Source organism: Cucurbita pepo, chromosome 5 (assembly GCF_057944985.1).
Source record: "Cucurbita pepo subsp. pepo isolate OVF chromosome 5, ASM5794498v1, whole genome shotgun sequence".
Lineage (NCBI taxonomy): Eukaryota > Viridiplantae > Streptophyta > Magnoliopsida > Cucurbitales > Cucurbitaceae > Cucurbita > Cucurbita pepo.
In genome coordinates this window covers 1920783-1945668 of record NC_141802.1, presented here as the reverse complement: position 1 = coordinate 1945668, position 24886 = coordinate 1920783, and the positions used below count along the sequence as shown (strand labels likewise).

Sequence of the window (24886 nt, the reverse complement as noted above, 5' to 3'; positions counted from 1 at the left end):
TATGGCAACTTAAAATGCTTCCAAGTGCAATTAATTTCTTGCCAAAATCATTTAAATTTGTTATGATTTTATTTTAAATAAAATTAATTTTTTTTATATCTAATAAAACTCTATAAAATATTTAATATGTTGGAAAAATGAAAGTCCAAATCAAGTAGTGGAAGAGGGGAAAGAAGAATAAATTCTTTTTTGACTTTTTTTTTTTCCAATAAATATAGAAATATACTTTTAAAGTTATTAAAAAAAAAAAAAAAAAAAAAAAGGGAATCCAGTGAAAATTTTGTGCTCCAGATCTCCCATGGTCTGGCCTTCTCACCGCCATTCTTTAATTTCTTGGTAAACATCAGTCCTTTTAAAAAAATAAAAAATAAAAAATAAAACTTTATTATACTTTTTTATTTTTCAAAATTAAAAATAGTATTTTTCTTTTACAATATTATATATATTTAGATATTTAAATTTGCCTCCAAAACAAAAGGTATAGAGGAGATGTATTTAAATTTAGTATCAAAATTAATATTTTGGTAATATATGAAGATAATAAATTTTAAAAAATATTTAGTACATAAATTAAAAGGTTGTCTAATCATTTTAAAAAATGTAGATGCTAAAATAAACATATATAAAAAAAAAGAATAATTCCAAAAGCTGGAGAGGGGCCAAATGAAATTTAAACCCTTGATTTCTTATTTATTTATTTATTTATTTCCTTTTTGGAACATGTTTTTTAAAATCAATTCAAAAAAACGTCACAAAAAAAAAACGACGCCGCTTCGAGAATTTAACAAAATAATGAAGACTAAAAAGAGAAGAGTAAGAATGGAGTTTGAAGAACACGCGAAGAAATAGGCGCGTGGAAGGGCTTTGTTGTTGAAATCAGAAAAACCGCGACTAACAAAAAAAAAAAAAAAAAAAAAAAAAAACCCGCGAATCGGCGCGGAGAGTGAACGAAGAGAAACGTGGAAGTCAAGAAGTGGGGCCCACAACACAAAAGGAGCGGTGACGAGGAGAAGCCGATGCATAAAGAAATAGTCATCTGCTGACGTGTCACCACCTTCCCTCCTATTTTCCCGATTTCGGATCGCCACGCCACTCCTCCCCTCACCGAACCCCTACTCCTCCCTCGTTACCGTTTTAAATAAATGAATAAATAAATAAATAAATAAATAAAATTATTATTTTTTAATTTTGGATTTTATTTAATAGAATTAATTAATATATATTTATTGATTTATAAAATGGGGGTGTAGTGAAGTCCATGGAGTGAATGCATTAAAACAGCAGAAGCGCCCAAATTCATTTCCCTTAAAATTATATAAATATTAAAAAGTAAATAAAGGATCTTTTATGCATGCTACATATTATTTTAATGTTTTTCATTGTCATCTCCAACTTCGCCACATTTTTCATTTCTTTTTTTTATATTTATTTTATAAATATTTACTGAAAATGATTTGTTGTCACAATATAACCAGTTATTATTATTTTAAAATATTTATTATTTTAATCCAAAGTTTTCAGGCTTTCAAGAGTCAGATTTGGGAAAGAAAAAAAAAAAACATTCACCCCTAACATGACCCTTCAAAATGAAAAATATTTTATATTATCTTTCATTAATTAATTTTAATTTATAGTATTATTCTCAATTTTAAGAAATTTAAATTATAAGAAAATGATAATTGAATTATAAAACTAAAATTATAATTTTTAAAAAATAAATAAATCCAAATGACCCCTAAACTATATTCTAAAATTTATGAAATTGTTGTAAAATGATTGAAACCCACAGAATTATTGCCAAATCATGTATAATGGAAGAGAGAGTATAATTAATAATAATAAAAAAAAAATAAATTAAGGCGCGTGGATGAGTACGAACGAACCATACCAGTTTATAAAAACCGAACCGGGTTTGGGATTAAACGTGCAGCCTCTTCTCCTGTAAATGCGCGTACCATCCACTCGTTTGGAGCATCTCTCTCAGTTTCTCTCTCTAGATTGTTGTTGCTCTCTCTACTCTCTCTGTATGTGTGCGCCTTTGTATGTCTTTTTCTCAATCTAACCCTCTGCCTCATCGTCCCTCTCTTCCTTCTCCGCCGGCGCCTTCTTCTCGCTCCTTAAATTCTCCGCTTCCTCTTCCCCAAATCGCCGCATGAATTTCGATCCAACTCTCAGGTTCTGTCTTCTACTTCTTTTCTCTAAATCCTTCTTACTTCCTTCCTCTGTTTCTAATTTTCAATCATTCATTGATTGCTTCTTCTTTCTCTTATTACCTTCTTTGAACTTCTGTCTATCTTCTTTGTGTTTGTTTGTTTCACCGGAATTGAGATTCTTTGTTCGTTCTTTGATTTGGGTTTATTTTATTTTTTCCCTGTTTTGTGTTGCTGGAAGTATGGAGGGCGTTGGGGTTTTAGCTTACGAGGAAGTTCCTGTCTGTTTCTGATGTCTTTTGTTTCTTAGTTTTTTCTGATTTCGTGTGCCCTTCAACTGAAGTGGTTTGAATTTGATCTGGGGTTTGGTTTTTCCGTCTCTCTGGTCTTGAATTTCACATGCGTAGGATTGTTTTTTCTGCTGATTTATGTCTGGGATTTGTGAATTTTGTTGTGAAGCTCGGGATGCACTTCAACTAATCATGGGATGTTTTTCCTCTTCGTGATTGAGCTGCCTTTTATATGAAATGTCGAGGAATCTACTCTTTTGGTCTCACTGTTGACGTATCCTCGAGCCAGTTTATGTGTTTGAATTAAAGTGTAATTGGAACAATTGGGTTTTATTTGATTTTCTCTGTTAGATTTTTGGAATATGATTTGGGATTTTGTTTTTTCCCCTCTTGGTCATTTCTATCTGTCTTTTTTTTTTCAATTTGGCATGCATCGGAATGCCTTTTAAATTATGTTTCTGAAGCTCTTGATACAGTTTAATTAATCGCTGACCTTTTCTCTTTCATTAGTGATTGAGCTAACTTTATTTCAAACGTTGGCAAATCTTTTCTTTTGATCTCACTGTTTCTTTTCTCCACCCTATCTTGTGAAGAAGAAAATGGTATTCATGTCTGAAATTGAGTATCAAGATGTTCTTGATTATGGTTGACATCTGAAGAAGATTATCTGTCTCATTCATGTACAACACTATGTCAATCAAATGGTCGGTATATTAATTATGGCTCGTTGGCTGGTTGTTTGGTTCATTAATTTGCTTGTATTTGTAAGGTACTTCCGAGGATCCTTCTGCATGTATTTACTGTTCATTTATCAGTCTACTGTGCTCCTTTTGATTTATTAGAAAATTTTGCTTATGACCAGTTGGGTTGTTTTTCATTGAGATAATAGCAATAGATAGAGCTGTGGAGTTTATTTAACATTCGGTATGAGCTTGTTTTTCATTTTCTGGCACGCCCCGTATAAACGATTTCATCTTGTGGTTGATCCTTTTTATCCCAAAAGGATTCATAAATTTTTTCTTTGGTTGATCCTAATATATGCACTATTTGCTTGCTTTTGATATCCTCCGATTAGATGTAGGCATGCAAATATCTTTTGTTAGATTTGTCAAGAACCCATACATTACCAATGACTCTACGAATTGAAATGGTTGTTTATACCTTAATATTTCTGTCTTTGAAATTATTCTGTTGTGTCCTTTGTGTTTCCCCTGTTGACTATGATGAATGATCGAGTAGGGGCTACGTTTTGAGACAAATCTGTTATCTTTAGTAATACGATTCGTTTTTACTACTTTAATTATGCTTTGAATTGTTGTTACAGGTTGTTTGATTACCAGTACGCCTCTTTTGAAGTTAGTTTGCTTGGATTCATCAGTATTTGGTGCATCTGATACGCTAAAGGGCGTCTTGAATTTTAAAAGATGGATCGGTGTGACACTTCGGGATTTGTTAGTGGGGGCGGGATCTTCTTTTTCAGAAACCATTGATTCTAGTTTCTTAGCTTCTTCTTTGTTTTTTCAACATAAAAGAAATAAAATAAAACTAGTTCCATAGCTTTTACTTTTTAAATCCCGGAAGTCAGGCAGGCTGGTCTATTGCTATTAGAAGTCTTGGTACCAATATTTTAACTAAATTCAATGGGCTCAAACTTTCAGAACTTGAATTTTTCTGCCAATTATTCCTTGAATGTGCTAAATATTTTGGGAAAGTCTTTCCAAGATGGGAAAATTGGAGCTGGAGACAGTGCAGATACCGTTCTGCGACTTGATTCTACTGGATCTTCAGTCCCTTTTCGGTCCATACCAAAGGGAATGAAGCGGAAGTGGAGTTCGATTGAGAAATCCATGGGTTGTCGGTCAGTTGGGTCTTCTTTGTCTCTTGGCCGGTTCGTTCATTCCTCAAGTTCTTCTGACAGTAAAGGTAGTTCGGCAACCGCATGCACCAGAGTGTCTTCTGCTAAAGAAACTGATGAGGAATCCTCAATGGCACTTGATCTGGATTTTTCTCTCAATCTTGGTAATGATAAGGTAGCTAGCCCAAAAGAACCAGCCAATAAGTCGCTTAAAGTACAGACGGTTAAACCGAAGGTCGACTTGGAATTAAGTCTCTCTACTGGCCCATCTGAATCTGATGTCACTTCAATTTATCAGGGTTTTCCTTCATTTCAGTTGTCAATGGAGAAGCCATTTCCATTTGTAGAAACCTTAAACACAGATGATGGAGAAACATCAGGTTGTTGGAAGCCAGTAACTGCCCAACCAGTCGCACCTCCCTCGTTGAATCCTCAGGTTGGCTACATTTTTCACTCGGTTACTGAGAAAGTGGTTCCACCTGTCAATGTTCCAGACCTTTCCTCGAGCATTTTAACCATGCCAAAAAGCTCAGTCACCTGTACTTCCGGGATAACACAACAGCAGCAAGTACGCTTTAATCGTAGTAGTAATTCCAAGATATGTCAAGTTGAGGGATGTGGCAAGGGAGCTAGAGGTGCTTCTGGCCGTTGCATATCACATGGTGGTGGTCGAAGGTGTCAGAAACCTGGATGCCACAAAGGAGCTGAGGGTCGCACTGTATACTGCAAGGCCCATGGAGGTGGACGGCGATGTCAACACTTGGGTTGCACCAAGAGTGCAGAAGGACGCACAGACCATTGCATTGCCCATGGTGGGGGTCGAAGATGCAACCGTGAAGGATGCACTCGAGCAGCAAGAGGGAAATCAGGATTATGCATTCGTCATGGTGGTGGTAAGAGATGTCAAAAGGAGAACTGTACCAAGAGTGCAGAAGGCCTCTCTGGTCTTTGTATCTCTCATGGTGGTGGTAGGCGATGCCAAATGCCTGGGTGCACCAAAGGGGCACAAGGGAGTACCATGTACTGCAAGGCCCATGGTGGAGGAAAAAGGTGCACAGCTCCTGGTTGTACCAAAGGTGCTGAAGGAAGCACCCCATTTTGCAAGGGCCATGGTGGTGGAAAAAGATGCGGCTTCCAAGGAGGCGGCATTTGTTCAAAGAGTGTCCATGGTGGTACCAACTTCTGTGTGGCACATGGTGGGGGCAAGAGATGTGCTGTTCCCGAGTGCACGAAAAGTGCTAGGGGAAGGACCGACTATTGTGTGCGTCATGGTGGGGGAAAGAGATGCAAATTCGAAGGGTGTGGCAAGAGTGCACAAGGAAGCACAGATTTCTGCAAGGCTCATGGTGGAGGAAAGAGATGTTCTTGGGGTCATCCTGGGTCTGAGTATGGCACCCAACCCTGTTGCCCATGCAATTCATTCGCCAGGGGGAAGATGGGTCTCTGTGCACTTCATAGCGGCCTGGTGCAAGATAAAAGGGTTCATGGGGGTGTCTCACTTGGACCTAACAGTCAGCAGCCTAATCTCAGCAAGACAGAGAAGATGAAAGACGTTGTTATGGAAGATTACATGAATGAAGATCTCATCATGGTACGAGGCAAAATGGGTCCAAATCTCGGAAAATATGCAGTCAGTGAAGCCGAAAAGCCATCAAAGTCAGTTATTGTTCCCGAAGGTAGGGTGCACGGCGGAAGCTTGTTGGCAATGCTTGCTTGCAGCTCAGGGCTGGGCTCAAGCAGTAAAAACGCAGCTTCTGGTCAAGAGCAGCCAATGGAACATCACACATTGCCTCGTAGTTGGGTGTAAAACAGCAATCTCAGCCATCCTTATATATCCATCTGGTGTTTAGGAGCATGGTCAGTCGGTAGTGTTGGTCTCTTTCTCCTTATTTAGTATCTGTCAATTATAAAGCTTGTTATTTATTGGTCTAAATAGAAACACTTCTTAAGAGTGCTCTATATTGTGAGGGCAAATTCTACAGTATTGGGTTGTTGATTTGTTCTTTCTTGTATATATTCTTAGATAATGTATGTCGAACAGGCTATGAACACAGTTCAACAACCTGTAGGTTTGTTAATGTTGCCCTTCTGGTCATGGATAACCCCTTTTACTGTGTTCATCTTTTTATTCCTACTTTCCTACCTTTTCTTCTTTTGTTCATTACTCTTTCTTGCATTTTGTGGAAGGAAAATTTAGGGTCCCAAAGGATTATGCCTTTACAAATTAGAAGGGAATTGCAGAGGAAAGGAACAAAGGGTAACAATTTTCTATTGATGGAAACCACATGGCTTCCGTTACATATCAATATCTCTGTTGATGAGCTTCAGCTAATGATTTTATCTTTGAACTTGGCCATCTTAGAAAGCTCATCCACGGTTTCGACCAAATAGTCGAGCCTAGCCACGAACTCGATGAGCAAGGAAGTAAAGTTAGCCAGTGACATGGCTGCAGTACTCTCTTGCTTCCTCATCCTCTGTAAATACTCGACGGGAACACCCCCACCATCGTCGAAAACATCCATTTCCCTCAATGGCCATGAATGCTGCCTTCTCGACTGCTTCCTCACTAACTCAACACAAGCCTCTGCCTGAGTCCCTGTAGCCACACCATGACTATTCTGCTGGTTTAAACTCCTCTCCGGGCCATTGCCGTTGATCTCAGCTAACAAGCTTGGAAGATCATAGAGGCTGTTCGACGAGGCAGTCGAGAGCTTGGACTGAAGCTTGGAAGAGAGGTCTAGGGAGTCACAAGTGGGAGTGAGGGGATAAGAGTGAGTGTGAAGGGCTTGTTGCAGCTTGTCTGCTGCAGTATGAACATTCTTTAGGAGATATATTTTGAGGGATTGTTGCATGTTGTTGATGTCTTTGCCCAAACTTCTCAACAGCTCCGCTGCTTGGTTTGCTGTTTCTTGGATCTCGGATTTGAATGTGATTCTGAGCTTATATGGAGCCTACAAAAGTTCAGTAAGATAGAGATATAAAATGAATCTATTGAATATAAAATTGAATTTTGTCTAAGATCAGACACATTTTAAAACTGTGAGGTTGACGGCGATGCGTAATAGGCCAAAATGGACAATATTCATTAGCGGTGAACTTTGACGGTTACAAATGGTATGTGTCATCGAGGACACTGGCCCCCAAGGAGGGTGGATTGTGAGATTCCACATCGGTTGAATATCCATTAGCGGTGGACTTTGGCGGTTACAAATGGTATGTGCCAGCAAGGACACTGGCCCCCAAGGAGGGTGGATTGGAGATTCCACATCGGTTGAATATCCATTAGCGGTGGACTTTGGCGGTTACAAATGGTATGTGCCAGCGAGGACACTGGTCCCTAAGGAGGGTGGATTGTGATATTCCACATCGGTTGGAGAGGGAACGAAACATTTTTTATAAGGATGTAGAAACTCTCTTTAGCAGATGCGTTTCAAAACTGTGATACTGACGGCGATACGATACGTAACGGGTCAAAGCAAATAACCTTCAATTTTTTCCTTCTAAATTTCATACTAAAAACACCCACAAGACTTGGAACAAGAGATGAAGCTAAGAGGATGACCTGGATTGGAGAGTGAAGAACACCATGAAGAGCCATAATTTCATAAGCACAATATCTCAAAACAGCTCCAACTTTAACATACTCCGCCCATGGATAAAAGAAGTGCCTGAATCTGCCGTGTGGCGGCTCCCATTTCGCGGATGTGGCCTAAAAAATGGTCATTTCCATTGGATTAGAAATTAAGAATGATAGTGTTCATAAGAAGAAAAAGGGTAAATTTTAGCGTACCAAAGCCTCAAACTTTGCAGAGGAGTTCAAGGTGGCTTTGCACTTCTTATAAGCTGGTTCGTCAGGAAATTCATCCATTACAGCCTTGGGAAGCTGTTGCCCAATGTTGTGTACTGACCCCTCGTCTTCTAAATACTTGTTCACACATTCTGCCAAATTTGTAACATTGTTTTTGAAGTAAATGAGAGAATGTTAAAAGTTGAACCAAAAGTTCGAACCTTGGAGGGAATCAGCGAGGGAGTTGAAGGTGGCGACGAGGTCCTTGTGCAGCTGCTCGCCAGCCCAGATGGGGAAAACGAGGACGTTCACTAACACTGCAACGAATCCTCCGATGGCGATGGAGTAGAGGCGATCCATGGCAGTTCTCAGTGGGTTCCCCATTCGATAACCAGAAACAACTATCAAGCAGTATGTGAAAAGTATAACTCTGAACCCATACTCGTATGGAACTAGCGATGGCCATAGCTTCATGAATGATGTCACACTTCCTGTTCAACACACTTTCACATTATTTATATATTGTGAGATTCTACGTCCGTTATGGAATCGAACGAAACATCCTTTACAGGAGTGTGAAAAACTCTCCTTAACAGACGTGTTTTAAGGAGGCCCAAGGGAAAGTCCAAAAAGGAAAATATCTACGCTTGAGCTAGTACAAATGGTACCAGAGCTAGACACCGGGCGATGTGCCAGTGAAAGGCTAAGCCTTGAAGGAGGTGGACATGAGGCAATGTGCCAGCAAGGACATTGGGCCCGAAGGGAGTGGATTTGGATGGATCCCACACCTATTAGAGAAAGACACTGGGCCTCAAAGGGGAGTGGATTGTGAGATCCCACAGACATAGGGCGATGTGTCAGCGAGGAGGCTAAGCCCTGAACGGGTGGACATGAGGCGATGTGCCAACGAGGAGGCTAAGCCCTGAAGGGAGTGGCATGAGGCGATGTATCAGCAAGGACGTTGAGTCCCGAAGGGGGTAGACTTGGATGGGATCTACATCGATTGGAGAAAGTAACGAGTGTCGGCGAGGATGCTGGGTCCCAAAGGGGAGTGGATTCTGAAATCCCACATCGATTGGGAAGGAGAACGAAACACTCTTTATAAGCATGTAAAAACCTCTGCTTAACTGACACGTTTTAAAAACTTTGAGGGGAAGCCCGAAAGGGAAAACCCAGAAAGAACAATATATCTGCTAGCGGGTGCTTAGATAGACCGTTACACTTATAATTTAAACATTAAAGACGTAAACTTTGGTGAGAAAGTTACCAACTAGGAAAATGGTAATGCCAATGATAATGGGTTCTGCAATAGGGCCTGTGCGTAGAGCAAGTTGGGCAACAGCAATGGCCAAGATTCCAGCAAGCAAGCTTCCGAGCGCCCTATTGAAACCACGGTTGAAAGTTGCTCCTTTTGACAACAAAACCCCCCAAAAACTTCATTACCATTATAACATAATATGCATTAAAATCATCAAAAACAAAACGTGGGGTTTATGGATAGCTACAAACCAACTGTATATTCGAACATGATGGCCACAGTGATGATAGCCCAAATGATATTAGTGCCAAACACATCGTAAGGTGCTCGAAAAAGTATAAGCAAAGACACTAAAACAACAGCCAACCCAACTTTCAATGAGAATAAAACTCGGTTTCTGTCTTCTTTGCAAAACCCCAAAACACTCCCTATTGAAGCTTTACATGAAGCTGCCAAGTTTCCAGCTTTCTCCCCTAGAGGTTCGGGTTTTGTCGAGAAATCGATGTCTATAACGATATTGCCTGTTTTGCCATTCATTCTCGACGTCTAGCAATAACAGCCGTCTTTCTTAGTACAATATCTTAGGAGGGTTTGTGTGGAAATTTAAAGGGCATAAGAAAGTGGGAAGACAAGTTATTGTTTGTGATGGCATGTAGAGGAAGATTGTATGTTTTGTCAGAAAAAGGATATTGATTTATAAGAGAGAATAATAATAATAATAATAATAATAATACTAATAATTGAAGGTAAATTGGAGAAGTAATGAATATGAGATGATAAGAAGATGCCTAAAAACTCAATAATGCAGCAAATATGGAGAATTAGAATCTAAGTTTTCATGCTATATTATTGCATGTGCATGGCTTAGACAAAAATCTTGAAGACGAGCCATTTTATCTATTAGAAATGGTAACTGTAATAGTTTAAGCTCACCGTTAGCTAATATTATCCACTTTGGCCCCTTACGTATTGATATCAACCTTATAGTTTTACACTCTTATAAAAAATATTTTGTTCACTTCTCCAATCGACGTAGGATAGCCTAGATCCATTCCCTCGACTCATCTTTCCCTCACAATGACAGAATTTATTCTACTCACTTCTTGCAAGTCCTCGTCAAAGATGAGGAAGATGAGAGAGTGATGTCATGCTGGTTGGTGGGGGAAAGGGTATAATGTAATGAGATTTTGTCACGTCGAAATCTAAAACGCTTAATTTTGTAAATGAATACGATTACGATTTTATACTCTTTTAAAAGTCAAGAAACAAAACACGTAATTTAACCTAGCTATTGGCATGTAGGCAGCTAGGGAAGCATGGGAATACTTATTGACAAACACTATTCTCCCCTCCATTCACCGTTAGATGATCTTATTCCCAAAGAATATAAAGAATATAAAGAATAGAACAAGTACGCCAAAATAATACATAAAAAAGAATAGCCACCAAACTAATCCCTTTCATATCAGATATTATTTGTTTTGGATCCCATTTCTACACAAATACATAATCTTTGGGTTTATGTTCGTTTTATGCTTTGGATTTACATTCTTTTCGTTCATATCTTTGAGAATCGATGCTTTTGGGATATTTTGTTTTCAGAGAGAAATTAGGGATGGAAGGGGTTTCACAAGTCTAGCTCAAGATCTTTGTTGAAACTGTTCTTGATTACCTTAATACATGAACATTATGTAAAGTGCAGTGGAATATATTCTTTGAACTAAGGGACATATATTCTATATGCTCATCAATATCAATTTTATTTAGGTTAAAAGCAAGACTATGTATAAAATTCCTAACTTGGCATATATTCGGGTAAATTATTAACGTGCTCTACCTCACATGTAAATTCTCAAATATGAGGCTATTAGGCTATGATAGCAAATGAGGAAGATGGTTGCTTTTCATATGATAATCGCCTTCCAAGTAATAGATTCAAGTTTGACTCTCGGTCAATAATTACTCTTGCAAAATAATTCCTTATTTTTTCGTTAAAGTTTGGCAAATGCATTATATTAGCTTGTTTTCTAACGGCATTTCTAGTCCAATGGTTAGAATAATTGCCTTTCAAGCAATAGACTCGGGTTTGACTCTTGGCAAATGCATTAATTTTGCAAAATAATTCCTTTTTTTTTTCATCCTATTTTCTCATTAAAGCTTGGCAAATGAATCCCATCAACTTACCTTAGTCCAATGGTTAGATAATTGCCTTCCAAACAATAGACTCAAGTTCTTTTTTTCTTAAAGTTCTGCAAACGCATTACATCACCTTGGCTTCTAAAGGATAGTTGCCTTCTAAGCGGGTTTGACTCCAGGCAAATGCATTAATTTTGCAAAATAATTCTTTTTTTTTTCTTAAAGCTCGGTAAACGCAATACATCAGCTTGGCTTCCAACAGCGTTTGTAGTCCAACGGTTAGGATAATTGCCTTCCAAGCAATAGACCCGGGTTCGACTCCCGGCAAATGCATCACTTTTTACAAAATAATTCCTTTTTTTTTTTTCCTATTATTATTATTATTATTTTATTTATTATTATTATTTTTTTTTTGTGTTAAAGCTCGGCAAATGCACTATATTAGCTTGGCTTCCAACAGCGTTTGTAGTCCAACGGTTAGGATAATTGCCTTCCAAGCAATAGACCCGGGTTAGACTCCCGGCAAACGCATCACTTTTACAAAATAATTCCTTTCTATTTCTCCTATTATTATTATTATTATTTTTTTTTTTTTTTTTTTTTTTTTTTATTTTGTGTTAAAGCACCGCAAATGCACTACATCAGTTTGGCTTCCACCAGCGTTTGTAGTCCAACGGTTAGGTTAATTGCCTTCCAAGCAATAGACCCGGGTTCGACTCCCGGCAAATGCATCACTTTTACAAAATAATTCTTTTTTTTTTCTCCTACTATTATTAATATTATTATTTATTAATATTATTATTATTATTATTATTTTTTTTTTTTTTGTGTTAAACCTACGCAAATGCACTACATCAGTTTGGCTTCCACCAGTGTTTGTAGTCCAACGGTTAGGATAATTGCCTTCCAAGCAATAGACTCGGGTTTGACTCCTGGCAAACGCATTACTTTTACAAAATAATTCCTTTTTTTTTCCTCTTTATTTTATTTTTATTTTTTTTGTTAAAGCTCGACAAATGCACTACATTATCTTGGCTTCCAGCAGCGTTTGTAGTCCAACGGTTAGGATAATTGCCTTCCAAGCAATAGACCCGGGTTCGACTCCCGGCAAACGCATTACTTTTACAAAATAATTCCTTTTTGTTTCTCTTTATTTTATTTTATTTTATTTTATTTTATTTTATTTTTTTTGTTAAAGCTTGACAAATGCAGTACATTATCTTGGCTTTCACCAACGTTTGTAGTCCAACGGTTAGGATAATTGCCTTCCAAGCAATAGACCCAGGTTCGACTCTCGGCAAACGCATCATTTTACAAATAATTCCTTTTTATTTCTCCTATTATTATTATTATTATTATTATTTATTATTATTTTTTTTTTGTGTTAAAGCACCGCTAATGCACTACATCAGTTTGTCTTCCACCAGTGTTTGTAGTCCAACGGTTAGGATAATTGCCTTCCAAGCAATAGACCCGGGTTTGACTCCCGGCAAACGCATTACTTTTACAAAATAATTCCTTTTTTTTTCCTCTTTATTTTATTTTTATTTTTTTTTGTTAAAGCTCGACAAATGCACTACATTATCTTGGCTTCCAGCAGCGTTTGTAGTCCAACGGTTAGGATAATTGCCTTCCAAGCAATAGACCCGGGTTCGACTCCCGGCAAACGCATCACTTTTACAAAATAATTCCTTTTTTTTTCTCCTATTATTAATAATATTATTTATTATTTATTATTATTATTATTATTATTTTTTTTTATTTTATTTTTTTTTTTGTGTTAAACCTCCGCAAATGCACTACATCAGTTTGGCTTCCACCAGCGTTTGTAGTCCAACGGTTAGGTTAATTGCCTTCCAAGCAATAGACCCTGGTTCGACTCCCGGCAAACGCATTATTTTTACAAAATAATTCCTTTTTTTTTCCTCTTTATTTTATTTTATTTTTTTTGTTAAAGCTCGACAAATGAACTACATTATCTTGACTTCCACCAGCGTTTGTAGTCCAACGGTTAGGATAATTGCCTTCCAAGCAATAGACCCGGGTTCGACTCCCGGCAAAAGTATCACTTTTACAAAATAATTCTTTTTTTTTTCTCCTATTATTATTAATATTATTTATTATTATTATTATTATTATTATTATTTTATTTATTTATTTTTTTTTGTTAAAGCTCCGCAAATGCACTACATCAGTTTGGCTTCCACCAGCTTTTGTAGTCCAACGGTTAGGATAATTGCCTTCCAAGCAATAGACCCGGGTTCGACTCCCAGCAAACGCATTACTTTTACAAAATAATTCCTTTTTTTTTTCCTCTTTATTTATTTATTATTTTTTTTTTTTTGTTAAAGCTCGACAAATGCACTACATTATCTTGGCTTTCACTAGCGTTTGTAGTCCAACGGTTAGGATAATTGCCTTCCAAGCAATAGACCCGGGTTCGACTCTCGGCAAACGCATCACTTTTACAAAATAATTCCTTTTTTTTTTCTCCTATTATTTTAATATTATTATTATTATTATTATTATTATTATTATTATTTTGTGTTAAAGCACCGCAAATGCACTACATCAGTTTGGCTTCCACCAGCGTTTGTAGTTCAACGGTTAGGATAATTGCCTTCCAAGCAATAGACCCGGGTTTGACTCCTGGCAAACGCATTACTTTTACAAAATAATTCCTTTTTTTTTCTCTTTATTTTATTTTATTTTATTATTATTATTTTTTTTTTTTTGTTAAAGCTCGACAAATGCACTACATTATCTTGGCTTACAGCAGCGTTTGTAGTCCAACGGTTAGGATAATTGCCTTCCAAGCAATAGACCCGGGTTCGACTCCTGGCAAACGCATCACTTTTACAAAATAATTCCTTTTTGTTTCTCTTTATTTTATTTTATTTTATTTTATTTTATTTTATTTTTTTTGTTAAAGCTCGACAAATGCAGTACATTATCTTGGCTTTCACCAGCGTTTGTAGTCCAACGGTTAGGATAATTGCCTTCCAAGCAATAGACCCAGGTTCGACTCTCGGCAAACGCATCATTTTACAAATAATTCCTTTTTATTTCTCCTATTATTATTTATTATTATTATTATTATTATTTATTATTATTATTTTTTTTTTTTGTTAAAGCATCGCTAATGCACTACATCAGTTTGTCTCCCACCAGCGTTTGTAGTCCAACGGTTAGGATAATTGCCTTCCAAGCAATAGACCTGGGTTCGACTCCCGGCAAACGCATTACTTTTACAAAATAATTCCTTTTTTTTCCTCTTTATTTTATTTTTATTTTTTTTTGTTAAAGCTCGACAAATGCACTACATTATCTTGGCTTCCAGCAGCGTTTGTAGTCCAACGGTTAGGATAATTGCCTTCCAAGCAATAGACCCGGGTTCGACTCCCGGCAAACGCATCACTTTTACAAAATAATTCATTTTTTTTTTCTCCTATTATTATTAATATTATTTATTATTTATTATTATTATTATTATTTTGTGTTAAAGCACCGCAAATGCACTACATCAGTTTGGCTTCCACCAGCGTTTGTAGTCCAACGGTTAGGTTAATTGCCTTCCAAGCAATAGACCCTGGTTCGACTCCCGGCAAACGCATTATTTTTACAAAATAATTCCTTTTTTTTTCCTCTTTATTTTATTTTATTTTTTTTGTTAAAGCTCGACAAATGAACTACATTATCTTGACTTCCACCAGCGTTTGTAGTCCAACGGTTAGGATAATTGCCTTCCAAGCAATAGACCCGGGTTCGACTCCCGGCAAACGCATCACTTTTACAAAATAATTCCTTTTTTTTTTCTCCTATTATTTTAATATTATTATTATTATTATTATTATTATTATTATTATTTTGTGTTAAAGCACCGCAAATGCACTACATCAGTTTGGCTTCCACCAGCGTTTGTAGTTCAACGGTTAGGATAATTGCCTTCCAAGCAATAGACCCGGGTTTGACTCCTGGCAAACGCATTACTTTTACAAAATAATTCCTTTTTTTTTCTCTTTATTTTATTTTATTTTATTATTATTATTTTTTTTTTTTTTGTTAAAGCTCGACAAATGCACTACATTATCTTGGCTTACAGCAGCGTTTGTAGTCCAACGGTTAGGATAATTGCCTTCCAAGCAATAGACCCGTGTTTGACTCCTTGCAAACGCATCACTTTTACAAAATAATTCCTTTTTGTTTCTCTTTATTTTATTTTATTTTATTTTATTTTTTTTGTTAAAGCTCGACAAATGCAGTACATTATCTTGGCTTTCACCAGCGTTTGTAGTCCAACAGTTAGGATAATTGCCTTCCAAGCAATAGACCCAGGTTCGACTCTCGGCAAACGCATCATTTTACAAATAATTCCTTTTTATTTCTCCTATTATTATTTATTATTATTATTATTATTATTTATTATTATTTATTTATTTTTTTGTGTTAAAGCACCGCTAATGCACTACATCAATTTGTCTTCCACCAGCGTTTGTAGTCCAACGGTTAGGATAATTGCCTTCCAAGCAATAGACCCGGGTTCGACTCCCGGCAAACGCATTACTTTTACAAAATAATTCCTTTTTGTTTCTCTTTATTTTATTTTATTTTATTTTATTTTATTTTATTTTTTTTGTTAAAGCTTGACAAATGCAGTACATTATCTTGGCTTTCACCAACGTTTGTAGTCCAACGGTTAGGATAATTGCCTTCCAAGCAATAGACCCAGGTTCGACTCTCGGCAAACGCATCATTTTACAAATAATTCCTTTTTATTTCTCCTATTATTATTTATTATTATTATTATTATTATTTATTATTATTTTTTTTTTGTGTTAAAGCACCGCTAATGCACTACATCAGTTTGTCTTCCACCAGTGTTTGTAGTCCAACGGTTAGGATAATTGCCTTCCAAGCAATAGACCCGGGTTTGACTCCCGGCAAACGCATTACTTTTACAAAATAATTCCTTTTTTTTTCCTCTTTATTTTATTTTTATTTTTTTTTGTTAAAGCTCGACAAATGCACTACATTATCTTGGCTTCCAGCAGCGTTTGTAGTCCAACGGTTAGGATAATTGCCTTCCAAGCAATAGACCCGGGTTCGACTCCCGGCAAACGCATCACTTTTACAAAATAATTCCTTTTTTTTTCTCCTATTATTAATAATATTATTTATTATTTATTATTATTATTATTATTATTTTTTTTTATTTTTTTTTTTTTTTTGTGTTAAACCTCCGCAAATGCACTACATCAGTTTGGCTTCCACCAGCGTTTGTAGTCCAACGGTTAGGTTAATTGCCTTCCAAGCAATAGACCCTGGTTCGACTCCCGGCAAACGCATTATTTTTACAAAATAATTCCTTTTTTTTTCCTCTTTATTTTATTTTATTTTTTTTGTTAAAGCTCGACAAATGAACTACATTATCTTGACTTCCACCAGCGTTTGTAGTCCAACGGTTAGGATAATTGCCTTCCAAGCAATAGACCCGGGTTCGACTCCCGGCAAACGCATCACTTTTACAAAATAATTCCTTTTTTTTTTCTCCTATTATTTTAATATTATTATTATTATTATTATTATTATTATTATTATTTTGTGTTAAAGCACCGCAAATGCACTACATCAGTTTGGCTTCCACCAGCGTTTGTAGTTCAACGGTTAGGATAATTGCCTTCCAAGCAATAGACCCGAGTTTGACTCCTGGCAAACGCATTACTTTTACAAAATAATTCCTTTTTTTTTCTCTTTATTTTATTTTATTTTATTATTATTATTTTTTTTTTTTTTGTTAAAGCTCGACAAATGCACTACATTATCTTGGCTTTCACTAGCGTTTGTAGTCCAACGGTTAGGATAATTGCCTTCCAAGCAATAGACCCGGGTTTGACTCCCGGCAAACGCATCACTTTTACAAAATAATTCCTTTTTTTTTTCTCCTATTATTTTAATATTATTATTATTATTATTATTTTGTGTTAAAGCACCGCAAATGCACTACATCAGTTTGGCTTCCACCAGCGTTTGTAGTTCAACGGTTAGGATTATTGCCTTTCAAGCAATAGACCCGGGTTTGACTCCCGGCAAACGCATCACTTTTACAAAATAATTCCTTTTTTTTTCTCCTATTATTATTAATATTATTATTTATTATTATTATTTTTTTTATTTTTATTTTTTTTTTTGTGTTAAACTCCGCAAATGCACTACATCAGTTTGGCTTCCACCAGCGTTTGTAGTCTAACGGTTAGGATAATTGCCTTCCAAGCAATAGAACTGGGTTCGACTCTCGACAAATGCATTACTTTTACAAAATAATCCATTTTTTTCTCTCTTTTTTTTTTTCTTAAAGCTCGGCAAACGCATTACATCAGCTTGGCTTCCAACAGCGCTTGTATTCCAACGGTTAGGATAATTGCCTTCCAAGCAATAGACCCGGGTTCGACTCCTGGCAAACGCCCTACTTTTACAAAATAATTCATTTTTTTCTTTTTTTTTTCTTAAAGCTCGGCAAACGCATTACATCAACTTGGCTTTTAACAGCGCTTGTAGTCCAACGGTTAGGATAATTGCCTTCCAAGCAATAGACACGGGTTTGACTCCCGGCAAACGCATTACTTTTACAAAATAATTCTTTTTTCGTTTCTCCTTTTTTTTTTTTCTTAAAGCTCGGCAAACGCATTACATCAGCTTAGCTTACAACGGCGTTTGAAGTCCAACGGTTAGGATAATTTCCTTCCAAGCAATAGACCCGGGTTTGACTCCCGGCAAACGCATTACTTTTACAAAATAATTCCTTTTTTTTTTTTTTTTGTTAAAGCTCGGCAAATGCATTACATCAGAGCTTGGCTTCTTTTTTTTTTTTGTTAAATCTCGGCAAATGCATTACATCAGCTTGCCTTCCAATAGCGTCGTAGTCCAACGATTAGGATAATAGTCTCCCGGCAAAAGCATTAAATGAAAAATTTATCAGCAAAATTTTAATATTTATTAAATGTACATTGATATCGATCAAATTCAAAAGTACACGGACAAAATAAAGAGTATTTTGACCTTTATTTTTTATAAATATTAAAAGCATTGCATAGATATTAAAAAGTTCCATAAAATATTTGAAACAACAAGAATTGTCTTAATAACTAAATCATCCATTAGTATTCCATAAAAAAAATTAAAATTATAATAATACAAAAAAAAAAAAAAAAAAAAAAAAACAACAACAACAACAAAATTATGAAATGCTTGTAGAATGAAGGATCCATGAGAAGATCTCACAACATTCTTATCCCTGCACATCACATCACTAATAGCCCAACCAGAATGAAACACTCACTTTATATCATCAATCAAACCTATCAAATTGTGCTTCACTAAGGCTTTAACATATAAAACAGGGCCATTAAACAGTGTACCAAAATCATGTGTATTATCAGCAATCCACAAATTAGTCCACATTGCCAACCCCACTGATGAGAACACAACTAAAAAACAGATTCTTTCATGGATGAAACTTCAGAACGCCAACGACAAAAAGCCTACCAAGTTCATAGAGTTTGATAAAAAACATGACCTGCTACCACCACAACACTCCCGACATCGCCTCCTCAAGCAATCTTCTTGTCCTTCAGTGGTCCTCTTGGGATTTTAGACAACACTTTCGCATCAAACACTGCATACTGCTTCTTCAGCTCTGCCATTGCCTTCTCTGCATACGCATCGACCTTGTCGTCGTATTTCTCGTAGAACACAGGCACAGTGAAGAGCAAAATAATTCCTGTTACATATTTGATTGCACAACAAAAGCAAAAGTCACTAAAATTGACAAGACTAATGAGCATTCACAACTAATTAAGTAACAACTTCCTCACCAATATATAGCAGGGTAAGGAAGTTGAACCAACTTCCTACAATGGACAGAACCCACAAACCAGCAATTGCCTAATAAACAAAATTATGAGAGTATGAGTTCTTAAGATAAAATCGTATAACATAAGCTTAATTTTCATGAGATGGTTTCTTAAAGCTAGAAACTGCCTTTATGAACAAGATTCCAAGAGGTAGAAGTTAACATACAGAAAGAAAGCTCTTCAGATCTCTTCCTGATGCAATTTCTCTCAACACAGCGATGGCCCTATTGATTTCAACTCTCAAAGCAGAGGCAATCTCTTTAACTGGCCCCTCTGGAATGTGAACTTGAGGGATGTGTGGCAGAGACCTGTGCGGAAAAGGTGTCAGCAATAGACAGCGGCTAAGCAAACATTCAAAAGATGAATTGAATGGCAAGCTAGAAAAACATACTTGTTAATGAAGAAAGAAGCATTAGACCACAAAAACACTACTGCCAGAGCAGCCATCAAAATGTGGCAAATCAAGGTCAGAAAGTGATACTCAAGCAGCTCAAACAAAATCCATGCAACTGTGGCTCCTCCTAGAACTCCACCGGAGACCTTTTTGTTTCTCCACAGGAAGATATCAGCCGCTGTAGAGAAGAGATTGGAATAAAAAGAGGGAAAACAATGATAATGAGATACATCAACGAAAAACGACTTTGTATAACATCAAAATTTTCTTAACCCAGAGTGATTTTTGTGCTACCATGGAACAGGAAGAGGATTAATACTTGACAATTCTCGAATGGTTTGAAGTTCGTAGTTCAATTTTGTAAAAGAACAATGACACCATGCTAAAGAAATCAAGCAAAAGATAATATCTTCCAATCTCGCATCCCGAAATTGAAAATCCAAGAAATAGAGCATTGAAGAACAAGTATTGGAGAATGAAACAGGATCGACTTAAAAGCCTAAGCCAGAACTGTAAACAGATCTAGATCTATGAAACTCAACTGAAAGTTCCTCCGTGAGATATCCGATCCACTACGAAAGCAAATAATTTCAATAGAAAAAGAAGAAATTCAAAGATAATCCGAATTCAACATCCAGAAATTTCTTCAAACAGTAAATCCACTTAGAAGTAAACAAATCAAACCGAGACACTGAAATCGAAACACGAAAACCAGTCACATAATTTCCACCATAAGAAGGAGATGAGAGCAAACTCTGAAAACAAAATAATGAGAATTACTTACGTTTCCCACCACCAAAAACCTTGTGGACGGGTCTTTCCCTGCCGAAGAGGCGATAAATCTTAGATTTGATAGTAGCAGAAGCACTCCCCTTATCATCCTCGGAATCGGAAGAAGAGGAATCATGAGCGTGAATCTTCTCGGCAATCTTGTCAATCAACGACTCGGCTTTGGGCTCCTCATGCTCGTGCTCGTGCTCGTGCTCGTGATGCTCCGTCATGGCTGCCAGAATCACCAAGAACAAGCTACAACAGATCCCAAAAATCACTTGCAACCGTTCAGGAAGTGAGAAAAAACGGATCAAAACGAAAACTGAAAACCCCTTTTTTGTCCGTGTTCCGCTAAATCCACAAACCCAGAGCAGGGTGTGATTCCGTTGCTGTGTGTCAATGAATAATGGATGAATCTAGAAGAAGAATCTGAGCCGTTGAAAACCAGGGCGGGCCAGATTTAGAGCCCCACCATCATTTCATTTTTAGGTTTTGCGTTGATAGCCACAAAGAAGACTCCATTAAGAAATCCATTGCGATTCGAACACGTCACGCTTTTTATTATTATTTTTTAATGAAAAGAATCACGTACAAAATTCAAACCACAAGGCTCGCCACGTGACTTCCACCACGCTAACTCGACCCTTTTTTATTTATTAAATTAAATCTCCTTCCTTGTTTTTATCTGCTGCCACGTGGTTTGTACTGACGTTCATGATTCTTTTTCTAACAAGGATCCAAAACTCTCCTATTTTCTTTTTTAAAAATTATTTTTTTTAATTGGTTTTGAAGGTCTTTGATTTTAACTACAAACAAATATTATTTTAACATAATAGAATAGAGACATTTTAGTTTTTAATTCATATATTAGTTTATAAATTAATGGTTGAATTCTCACACCCAAATAATAATAATTACCATACAGGATTAGATGTTCGTCATTCGTTCGACCAATATTTAATTAGATCAATGTATTTCATTACAGCATTCGATATGAAGTTTGAAATTAACTTGAAATAGTAATCAAGTTCTTTTTGGTGAAATTTCAGTCGTATGCACACCTATATATAATTGATACAGACCTAGAAAGACTTATAATAAAAATAATGCATGTCTTAAAGATTTGAGACAGCTCATACGTTGTCTAGAAAGAAATTGTAGCTCACTAGTGGGCTTCATTTCAAATGTCGCACAAACTATAAATAGAAAGCAAAGAAAAATAAATAAAATCAAAACTGAAAAATGCTATAAAATTGGTTTTCAAATCCAAAAAAATTATGAATGTAAAAAAAAAAAATAAAACAAAAAATAGTATAACATATCTTCTTCAAATTCTCTTTCTACTCTCTATAAATAGATCACTTCATACCCCTTTATTCCTCGTACTTTAACCACAATGGCAAACTCACTCTCTCTAATTTCTTTAATCTTTTTTTCTTTGTTTGCCTTTTCTCAATCCTTGCCTCTCTCCACTAGTGGAAGATGGATTATAGATGCTCGAACAGGAGATCGTGTGAAGTTGAGTTGTGTCAATTTGGTATCGCATACACAGTCCATGGTTGCTCAAGGACTCGATAAGCGTCCATTGAAAGAGTTGGTGTCTGAGATCTCTAGTCGCCAATTCAATTGCGTTCGATTGACTTGGTCTGTTCATATGTTTACTCGTTATGCATATGAGTGTGTTGGTGATGTTTTAGATGGTCTAGATATTGCTGATGTCAAGAGTGGAGTTGCAAAGCACAACCCTGAGATATTGAAAATGACGGTTGCTAAGGCGTTTCAAACCGTTATTAATTGTTTGGGCTCGGAAGGCATCATGGTTATTTTAGATAACCATATTAGTCAGCCGAGATGGTGCTGCTCTCTCGATGATGGCAATGGTTTCTTTGGAGATCGCAATTTCAACCCTAATGAATGGTTTCAAGGCTTGTCATTTGTTGCTGCGCAATTCACTTGTAATCCACATGTGAGTTTTATGCATTTTAACGGGAATATTTCTATAATATTTATATCGTGTTCTAATTTTCTCTTTTTCTTTGTAAAAGGTGGTAGGAATGAGTCTAAGAAACGAGCTTCGAGGGCCATTTACAAACAATGATGCTTGGTGTTATTACATGAGAAGAGGAAGCCAACTAATCCATAGAATAAACCAAAATCTTCTCATAATCATTTCTGGATTAAACTATGGCAATGATTTAAGTCAACTAAAGAAAAGGCCATTAGGCTATACCTTTCAGAACAAAGTAGTGTTGGAAGCACATCTCTACTCGTTTAGTGGGGATAACGAAAGCAAATTTGTGAAGAAGCCATTAAACATAATATGCAACGAAATCATGGAGAAGTTTGAACGGGAAGCTGGGTTTGTGGTGGACATGAAGAATCCATATCCTTTGTTCATTAGTGAATTTGGGTATGATCAATCAGGGGGCAACGAGGCTGAGAATCGGTTCATGAGCTGCTTTTTGGCTCGAATTGCGGAGAAGGATATTGATTGGGCCTTGTGGGCGTTCCAAGGAAGTTATATGTATAGACAGGGTCATGAAGATCCTGATGAAAGTTTTGGTGTTATGGATCACTCTTGGACTAAAGATCGTAACCCAAAACTTAAACAGATGCTTCAACTTATCAAGAGAGTGAATCAAGGTTAATTTTAACACATCATGCATTTATATATTTCTTTGGTTAGAATTTGAAACTAAAGCTCTTATTTCTGCAGATCTAAATTCTAATGCACCAATGTCATACATAATGCTACATCCCGTATCTGGGCAATGTGTCAAATCCGACGGCAAAGGAGGAATTGAACTTGGCGATTGTGCCACTCCAACCCAATGGAACCATAGTGGAGATGCAAGTCCGATGAAGTTGTTGTCAAACGGGCAGTGTTTGAAGTCTGCTGGAGATGGCAAATCGCCAATCATATCCACCGACTGCTCCGGTGACGAATACAATTGGACGGTGGCTTCCAAAGCAAAGCTCCAATTGTCCACAAAAGTTGGGGAAGACAGTTTTTGCTTGGAGAAGGAATCTGAAACTTCAATTGTTGTGAAGAAATGTATTTGTCTAGACGCGGAGAGTTGCATGGATGATCCTCAGAGTCAATGGTTCAAGCTTGTTCCAACCAATATTGCTTAGTTTATTTGTTCGTTTTTATTAGGAATTTAGAATTCGGTTTTAGTGTCTATGTCGGATTTGGAATTTTGTAGGGATTAGGTTAAGAGTATCTTTGAGTTGTCGATTTTGTTCTCAAATCGTATTGATCAATAATCTCAATGATCTTTTCACGTACCAAAGCTTTTCCTGTCATTATTTAAATGAACGATAAAATAGATGCCAAGAAAAAAAAAATGAAAATGGATATTTACAAAATGTTAGTGTTTTAGGCCTAATTAAAAAAAAAAAAAAAAAAAAAAAAAAAAAAAAAAAAAAAAAAAAAATCATGTGGAGAGCTTTTTAAGCTCAATCTAAGTTTAATGAATAGTTTTTTTTTTTTTTTTTTTTTTTTTTTTTTTTTTTTTTTTTTTTTTTTGATAATTTTGATGTTTGTATTTAAATCTAAATTCTTGTAAAGCTCAATGGGCGATCGAGATAGGGCTCGAAGCCCGACTACAGTGAGATGGGGTTTCATTGATTATCCTTTCTTTTTTTTCTGATCAGATCAATAAGGTTATGAAAAACGTTCCATTGATTATCCTTTCGTTCCATTGATTATCCTTTCTTTTTTTTCTGATCAGATCAATAAGGTTATGAAAAACCGAAACAGATTATCCTTTTTTTGTTCTGGTCAGATCAATAAGGTCATGAAAAACATAAAACATTTAAATTTTTTTATCTCTTTTTTTACTACATATAATGGATTTGCCTTGACCGATACATGCTTGTTGGGATCAGGTCTTATTTTAGGAAGGGATACTATTATTTAATAAGGCGTTGGAATTGGTTCTTGTTTCTATATCCTTATTCTATATTTTAGCAAACGCTCAGATGGCGAAAGAATCATCGTATGCCCCCGAAGATAGATTATTACGAGCCATACTATCTAATTCAAAAGAATTACGAGCCATATTATCTAATTCAAAAGATACCTGTCTAAAACTACCTATAGGCACTAGGCTAGGGGTGAGTTATTGATGTGAGATGGATCTCCTATGAGGTAAAAAGCATAATGGATCTCCTATGAGATAAAAAGTATAACGAAAAAAAATTAAAAAAGAAACAGCTAGTAGATAACATAAACATAAAATCAGAAAGAAAATCTAAAGAGTAAGCTTGAAATCGAACCAATTTTTTTTCTACAAATTTAGTTCTCTTCGGTGGTAATAAAAAGTGGATTTT

General features: G+C 36.2%; 3 protein-coding genes, 26 non-coding genes and 1 pseudogene across 30 annotated transcripts; 28 read left to right on the top strand and 2 right to left on the bottom strand.

Annotated features, from left to right (window-relative positions):
* The first annotated feature begins 1958 nt into the window (after positions 1-1958).
* On the top strand, positions 1959-6415 carry LOC111794808 (uncharacterized). Its single transcript, XM_023676960.2, has 2 exons — positions 1959-2175; positions 3765-6415. The coding sequence occupies exon 2, from the start codon at positions 4081-4083 to the stop codon at positions 6100-6102; it is 2022 nt and encodes a 673-aa protein (XP_023532728.2). The 5' UTR covers positions 1959-2175; positions 3765-4080; the 3' UTR covers positions 6103-6415.
* Positions 6416-6530: 115 nt separating this feature from the next.
* Positions 6531-9994, bottom strand: LOC111785521 (aluminum-activated malate transporter 9). Its single transcript, XM_087124017.1, has 6 exons — positions 9592-9994; positions 9350-9490; positions 8304-8573; positions 8086-8234; positions 7858-8004; positions 6531-7246 (listed from the first exon to the last, which is right to left on the bottom strand). The coding sequence occupies exons 1-6, from the start codon at positions 9875-9877 to the stop codon at positions 6620-6622; spliced, it is 1620 nt and encodes a 539-aa protein (XP_086980143.1). The 5' UTR covers positions 9878-9994; the 3' UTR covers positions 6531-6619.
* Positions 9995-11737: 1743 nt separating this feature from the next.
* Positions 11738-11809, top strand: TRNAG-UCC (transfer RNA glycine (anticodon UCC)). Its single transcript has one exon. It is a non-coding gene; the product is annotated as a tRNA-Gly (tRNA).
* Positions 11810-11935: 126 nt separating this feature from the next.
* On the top strand, positions 11936-12007 carry TRNAG-UCC (transfer RNA glycine (anticodon UCC)). Its single transcript has one exon. It is a non-coding gene; the product is annotated as a tRNA-Gly (tRNA).
* Positions 12008-12135: 128 nt separating this feature from the next.
* Positions 12136-12207, top strand: TRNAG-UCC (transfer RNA glycine (anticodon UCC)). The gene has a single exon. It is a non-coding gene; the product is annotated as a tRNA-Gly (tRNA).
* A 313-nt stretch (positions 12208-12520) lies between these two features.
* TRNAG-UCC (transfer RNA glycine (anticodon UCC)) lies at positions 12521-12592 on the top strand. Its single transcript has one exon. It is a non-coding gene; the product is annotated as a tRNA-Gly (tRNA).
* A 310-nt stretch (positions 12593-12902) lies between these two features.
* Positions 12903-12974, top strand: TRNAG-UCC (transfer RNA glycine (anticodon UCC)). Its single transcript has one exon. It is a non-coding gene; the product is annotated as a tRNA-Gly (tRNA).
* A 101-nt stretch (positions 12975-13075) lies between these two features.
* On the top strand, positions 13076-13147 carry TRNAG-UCC (transfer RNA glycine (anticodon UCC)). Its single transcript has one exon. It is a non-coding gene; the product is annotated as a tRNA-Gly (tRNA).
* A 151-nt stretch (positions 13148-13298) lies between these two features.
* Positions 13299-13370, top strand: TRNAG-UCC (transfer RNA glycine (anticodon UCC)). The gene has a single exon. It is a non-coding gene; the product is annotated as a tRNA-Gly (tRNA).
* Positions 13371-13469: 99 nt separating this feature from the next.
* On the top strand, positions 13470-13541 carry TRNAG-UCC (transfer RNA glycine (anticodon UCC)). The gene has a single exon. It is a non-coding gene; the product is annotated as a tRNA-Gly (tRNA).
* Positions 13542-13685: 144 nt separating this feature from the next.
* On the top strand, positions 13686-13757 carry TRNAG-UCC (transfer RNA glycine (anticodon UCC)). The gene has a single exon. It is a non-coding gene; the product is annotated as a tRNA-Gly (tRNA).
* Positions 13758-13863: 106 nt separating this feature from the next.
* TRNAG-UCC (transfer RNA glycine (anticodon UCC)) lies at positions 13864-13935 on the top strand. Its single transcript has one exon. It is a non-coding gene; the product is annotated as a tRNA-Gly (tRNA).
* Positions 13936-14065: 130 nt separating this feature from the next.
* Positions 14066-14137, top strand: TRNAG-UCC (transfer RNA glycine (anticodon UCC)). Its single transcript has one exon. It is a non-coding gene; the product is annotated as a tRNA-Gly (tRNA).
* A 117-nt stretch (positions 14138-14254) lies between these two features.
* Positions 14255-14326, top strand: TRNAG-UCC (transfer RNA glycine (anticodon UCC)). The gene has a single exon. It is a non-coding gene; the product is annotated as a tRNA-Gly (tRNA).
* Positions 14327-14444: 118 nt separating this feature from the next.
* On the top strand, positions 14445-14516 carry TRNAG-UCC (transfer RNA glycine (anticodon UCC)). The gene has a single exon. It is a non-coding gene; the product is annotated as a tRNA-Gly (tRNA).
* A 130-nt stretch (positions 14517-14646) lies between these two features.
* On the top strand, positions 14647-14718 carry TRNAG-UCC (transfer RNA glycine (anticodon UCC)). Its single transcript has one exon. It is a non-coding gene; the product is annotated as a tRNA-Gly (tRNA).
* A 100-nt stretch (positions 14719-14818) lies between these two features.
* Positions 14819-14890, top strand: TRNAG-UCC (transfer RNA glycine (anticodon UCC)). The gene has a single exon. It is a non-coding gene; the product is annotated as a tRNA-Gly (tRNA).
* Positions 14891-15017: 127 nt separating this feature from the next.
* Positions 15018-15089, top strand: TRNAG-UCC (transfer RNA glycine (anticodon UCC)). The gene has a single exon. It is a non-coding gene; the product is annotated as a tRNA-Gly (tRNA).
* A 99-nt stretch (positions 15090-15188) lies between these two features.
* On the top strand, positions 15189-15260 carry TRNAG-UCC (transfer RNA glycine (anticodon UCC)). Its single transcript has one exon. It is a non-coding gene; the product is annotated as a tRNA-Gly (tRNA).
* Positions 15261-15390: 130 nt separating this feature from the next.
* On the top strand, positions 15391-15462 carry TRNAG-UCC (transfer RNA glycine (anticodon UCC)). The gene has a single exon. It is a non-coding gene; the product is annotated as a tRNA-Gly (tRNA).
* Positions 15463-15964: 502 nt separating this feature from the next.
* TRNAG-UCC (transfer RNA glycine (anticodon UCC)) lies at positions 15965-16036 on the top strand. Its single transcript has one exon. It is a non-coding gene; the product is annotated as a tRNA-Gly (tRNA).
* A 317-nt stretch (positions 16037-16353) lies between these two features.
* Positions 16354-16425, top strand: TRNAG-UCC (transfer RNA glycine (anticodon UCC)). Its single transcript has one exon. It is a non-coding gene; the product is annotated as a tRNA-Gly (tRNA).
* Positions 16426-16526: 101 nt separating this feature from the next.
* TRNAG-UCC (transfer RNA glycine (anticodon UCC)) lies at positions 16527-16598 on the top strand. The gene has a single exon. It is a non-coding gene; the product is annotated as a tRNA-Gly (tRNA).
* A 151-nt stretch (positions 16599-16749) lies between these two features.
* TRNAG-UCC (transfer RNA glycine (anticodon UCC)) lies at positions 16750-16821 on the top strand. The gene has a single exon. It is a non-coding gene; the product is annotated as a tRNA-Gly (tRNA).
* A 99-nt stretch (positions 16822-16920) lies between these two features.
* On the top strand, positions 16921-16992 carry TRNAG-UCC (transfer RNA glycine (anticodon UCC)). The gene has a single exon. It is a non-coding gene; the product is annotated as a tRNA-Gly (tRNA).
* A 320-nt stretch (positions 16993-17312) lies between these two features.
* On the top strand, positions 17313-17384 carry TRNAG-UCC (transfer RNA glycine (anticodon UCC)). The gene has a single exon. It is a non-coding gene; the product is annotated as a tRNA-Gly (tRNA).
* Positions 17385-17499: 115 nt separating this feature from the next.
* Positions 17500-17571, top strand: TRNAE-UUC (transfer RNA glutamic acid (anticodon UUC)). The gene has a single exon. It is a non-coding gene; the product is annotated as a tRNA-Glu (tRNA).
* A 450-nt stretch (positions 17572-18021) lies between these two features.
* On the top strand, positions 18022-18093 carry TRNAG-UCC (transfer RNA glycine (anticodon UCC)). The gene has a single exon. It is a non-coding gene; the product is annotated as a tRNA-Gly (tRNA).
* A 704-nt stretch (positions 18094-18797) lies between these two features.
* On the bottom strand, positions 18798-20979 carry LOC111795768 (reticulon-like protein B2). Its single transcript, XM_023678341.2, has 5 exons — positions 20565-20979; positions 19778-19958; positions 19553-19694; positions 19348-19417; positions 18798-19253 (listed from the first exon to the last, which is right to left on the bottom strand). Exons 1-5 carry the CDS (start codon positions 20779-20781, stop codon positions 19084-19086), a joined length of 780 nt encoding a protein of 259 aa, XP_023534109.2. The 5' UTR covers positions 20782-20979; the 3' UTR covers positions 18798-19083.
* Positions 20980-21948: 969 nt separating this feature from the next.
* LOC111794714 (glycosyl hydrolase 5 family protein pseudogene) lies at positions 21949-23686 on the top strand (annotated as a pseudogene). Its single transcript, XR_015421098.1, has 3 exons — positions 21949-22517; positions 22597-23194; positions 23268-23686. The product of XR_015421098.1 is annotated as a glycosyl hydrolase 5 family protein pseudogene (transcript).
* The last annotated feature ends 1200 nt before the right edge of the window (positions 23687-24886 follow it).

Excerpts from the sequence above, each read along its gene's own strand:
- LOC111785521 (XM_087124017.1), bottom strand. The coding sequence starts at position 9,877 with ATGAATGGCAAAACAGGCAATATCGTTATAGACATCGATTTCTCGACA. Across the intron at positions 9,491-9,591 it reads CATGTTCGAATATACAGTTG|GAGCAACTTTCAACCGTGGT; the intron begins GTTTGTAGCTAT and ends TGTTGTCAAAAG. Across the intron at positions 8,574-9,349 it reads CATTACCATTTTCCTAGTTG|GAAGTGTGACATCATTCATG; the intron begins GTAACTTTCTCA and ends TGTGTTGAACAG.
- LOC111794808 (XM_023676960.2), top strand. The coding sequence starts at position 4,081 with ATGGGCTCAAACTTTCAGAACTTGAATTTTTCTGCCAATTATTCCTTG.
- LOC111795768 (XM_023678341.2), bottom strand. The coding sequence starts at position 20,781 with ATGACGGAGCATCACGAGCACGAGCACGAGCACGAGCATGAGGAGCCC. Across the intron at positions 19,959-20,564 it reads GGTTTTTGGTGGTGGGAAAC|CGGCTGATATCTTCCTGTGG; the intron begins GTAAGTAATTCT and ends TCTTCTCTACAG. Across the intron at positions 19,254-19,347 it reads CCTTACCCTGCTATATATTG|GAATTATTTTGCTCTTCACT; the intron begins GTGAGGAAGTTG and ends AATATGTAACAG.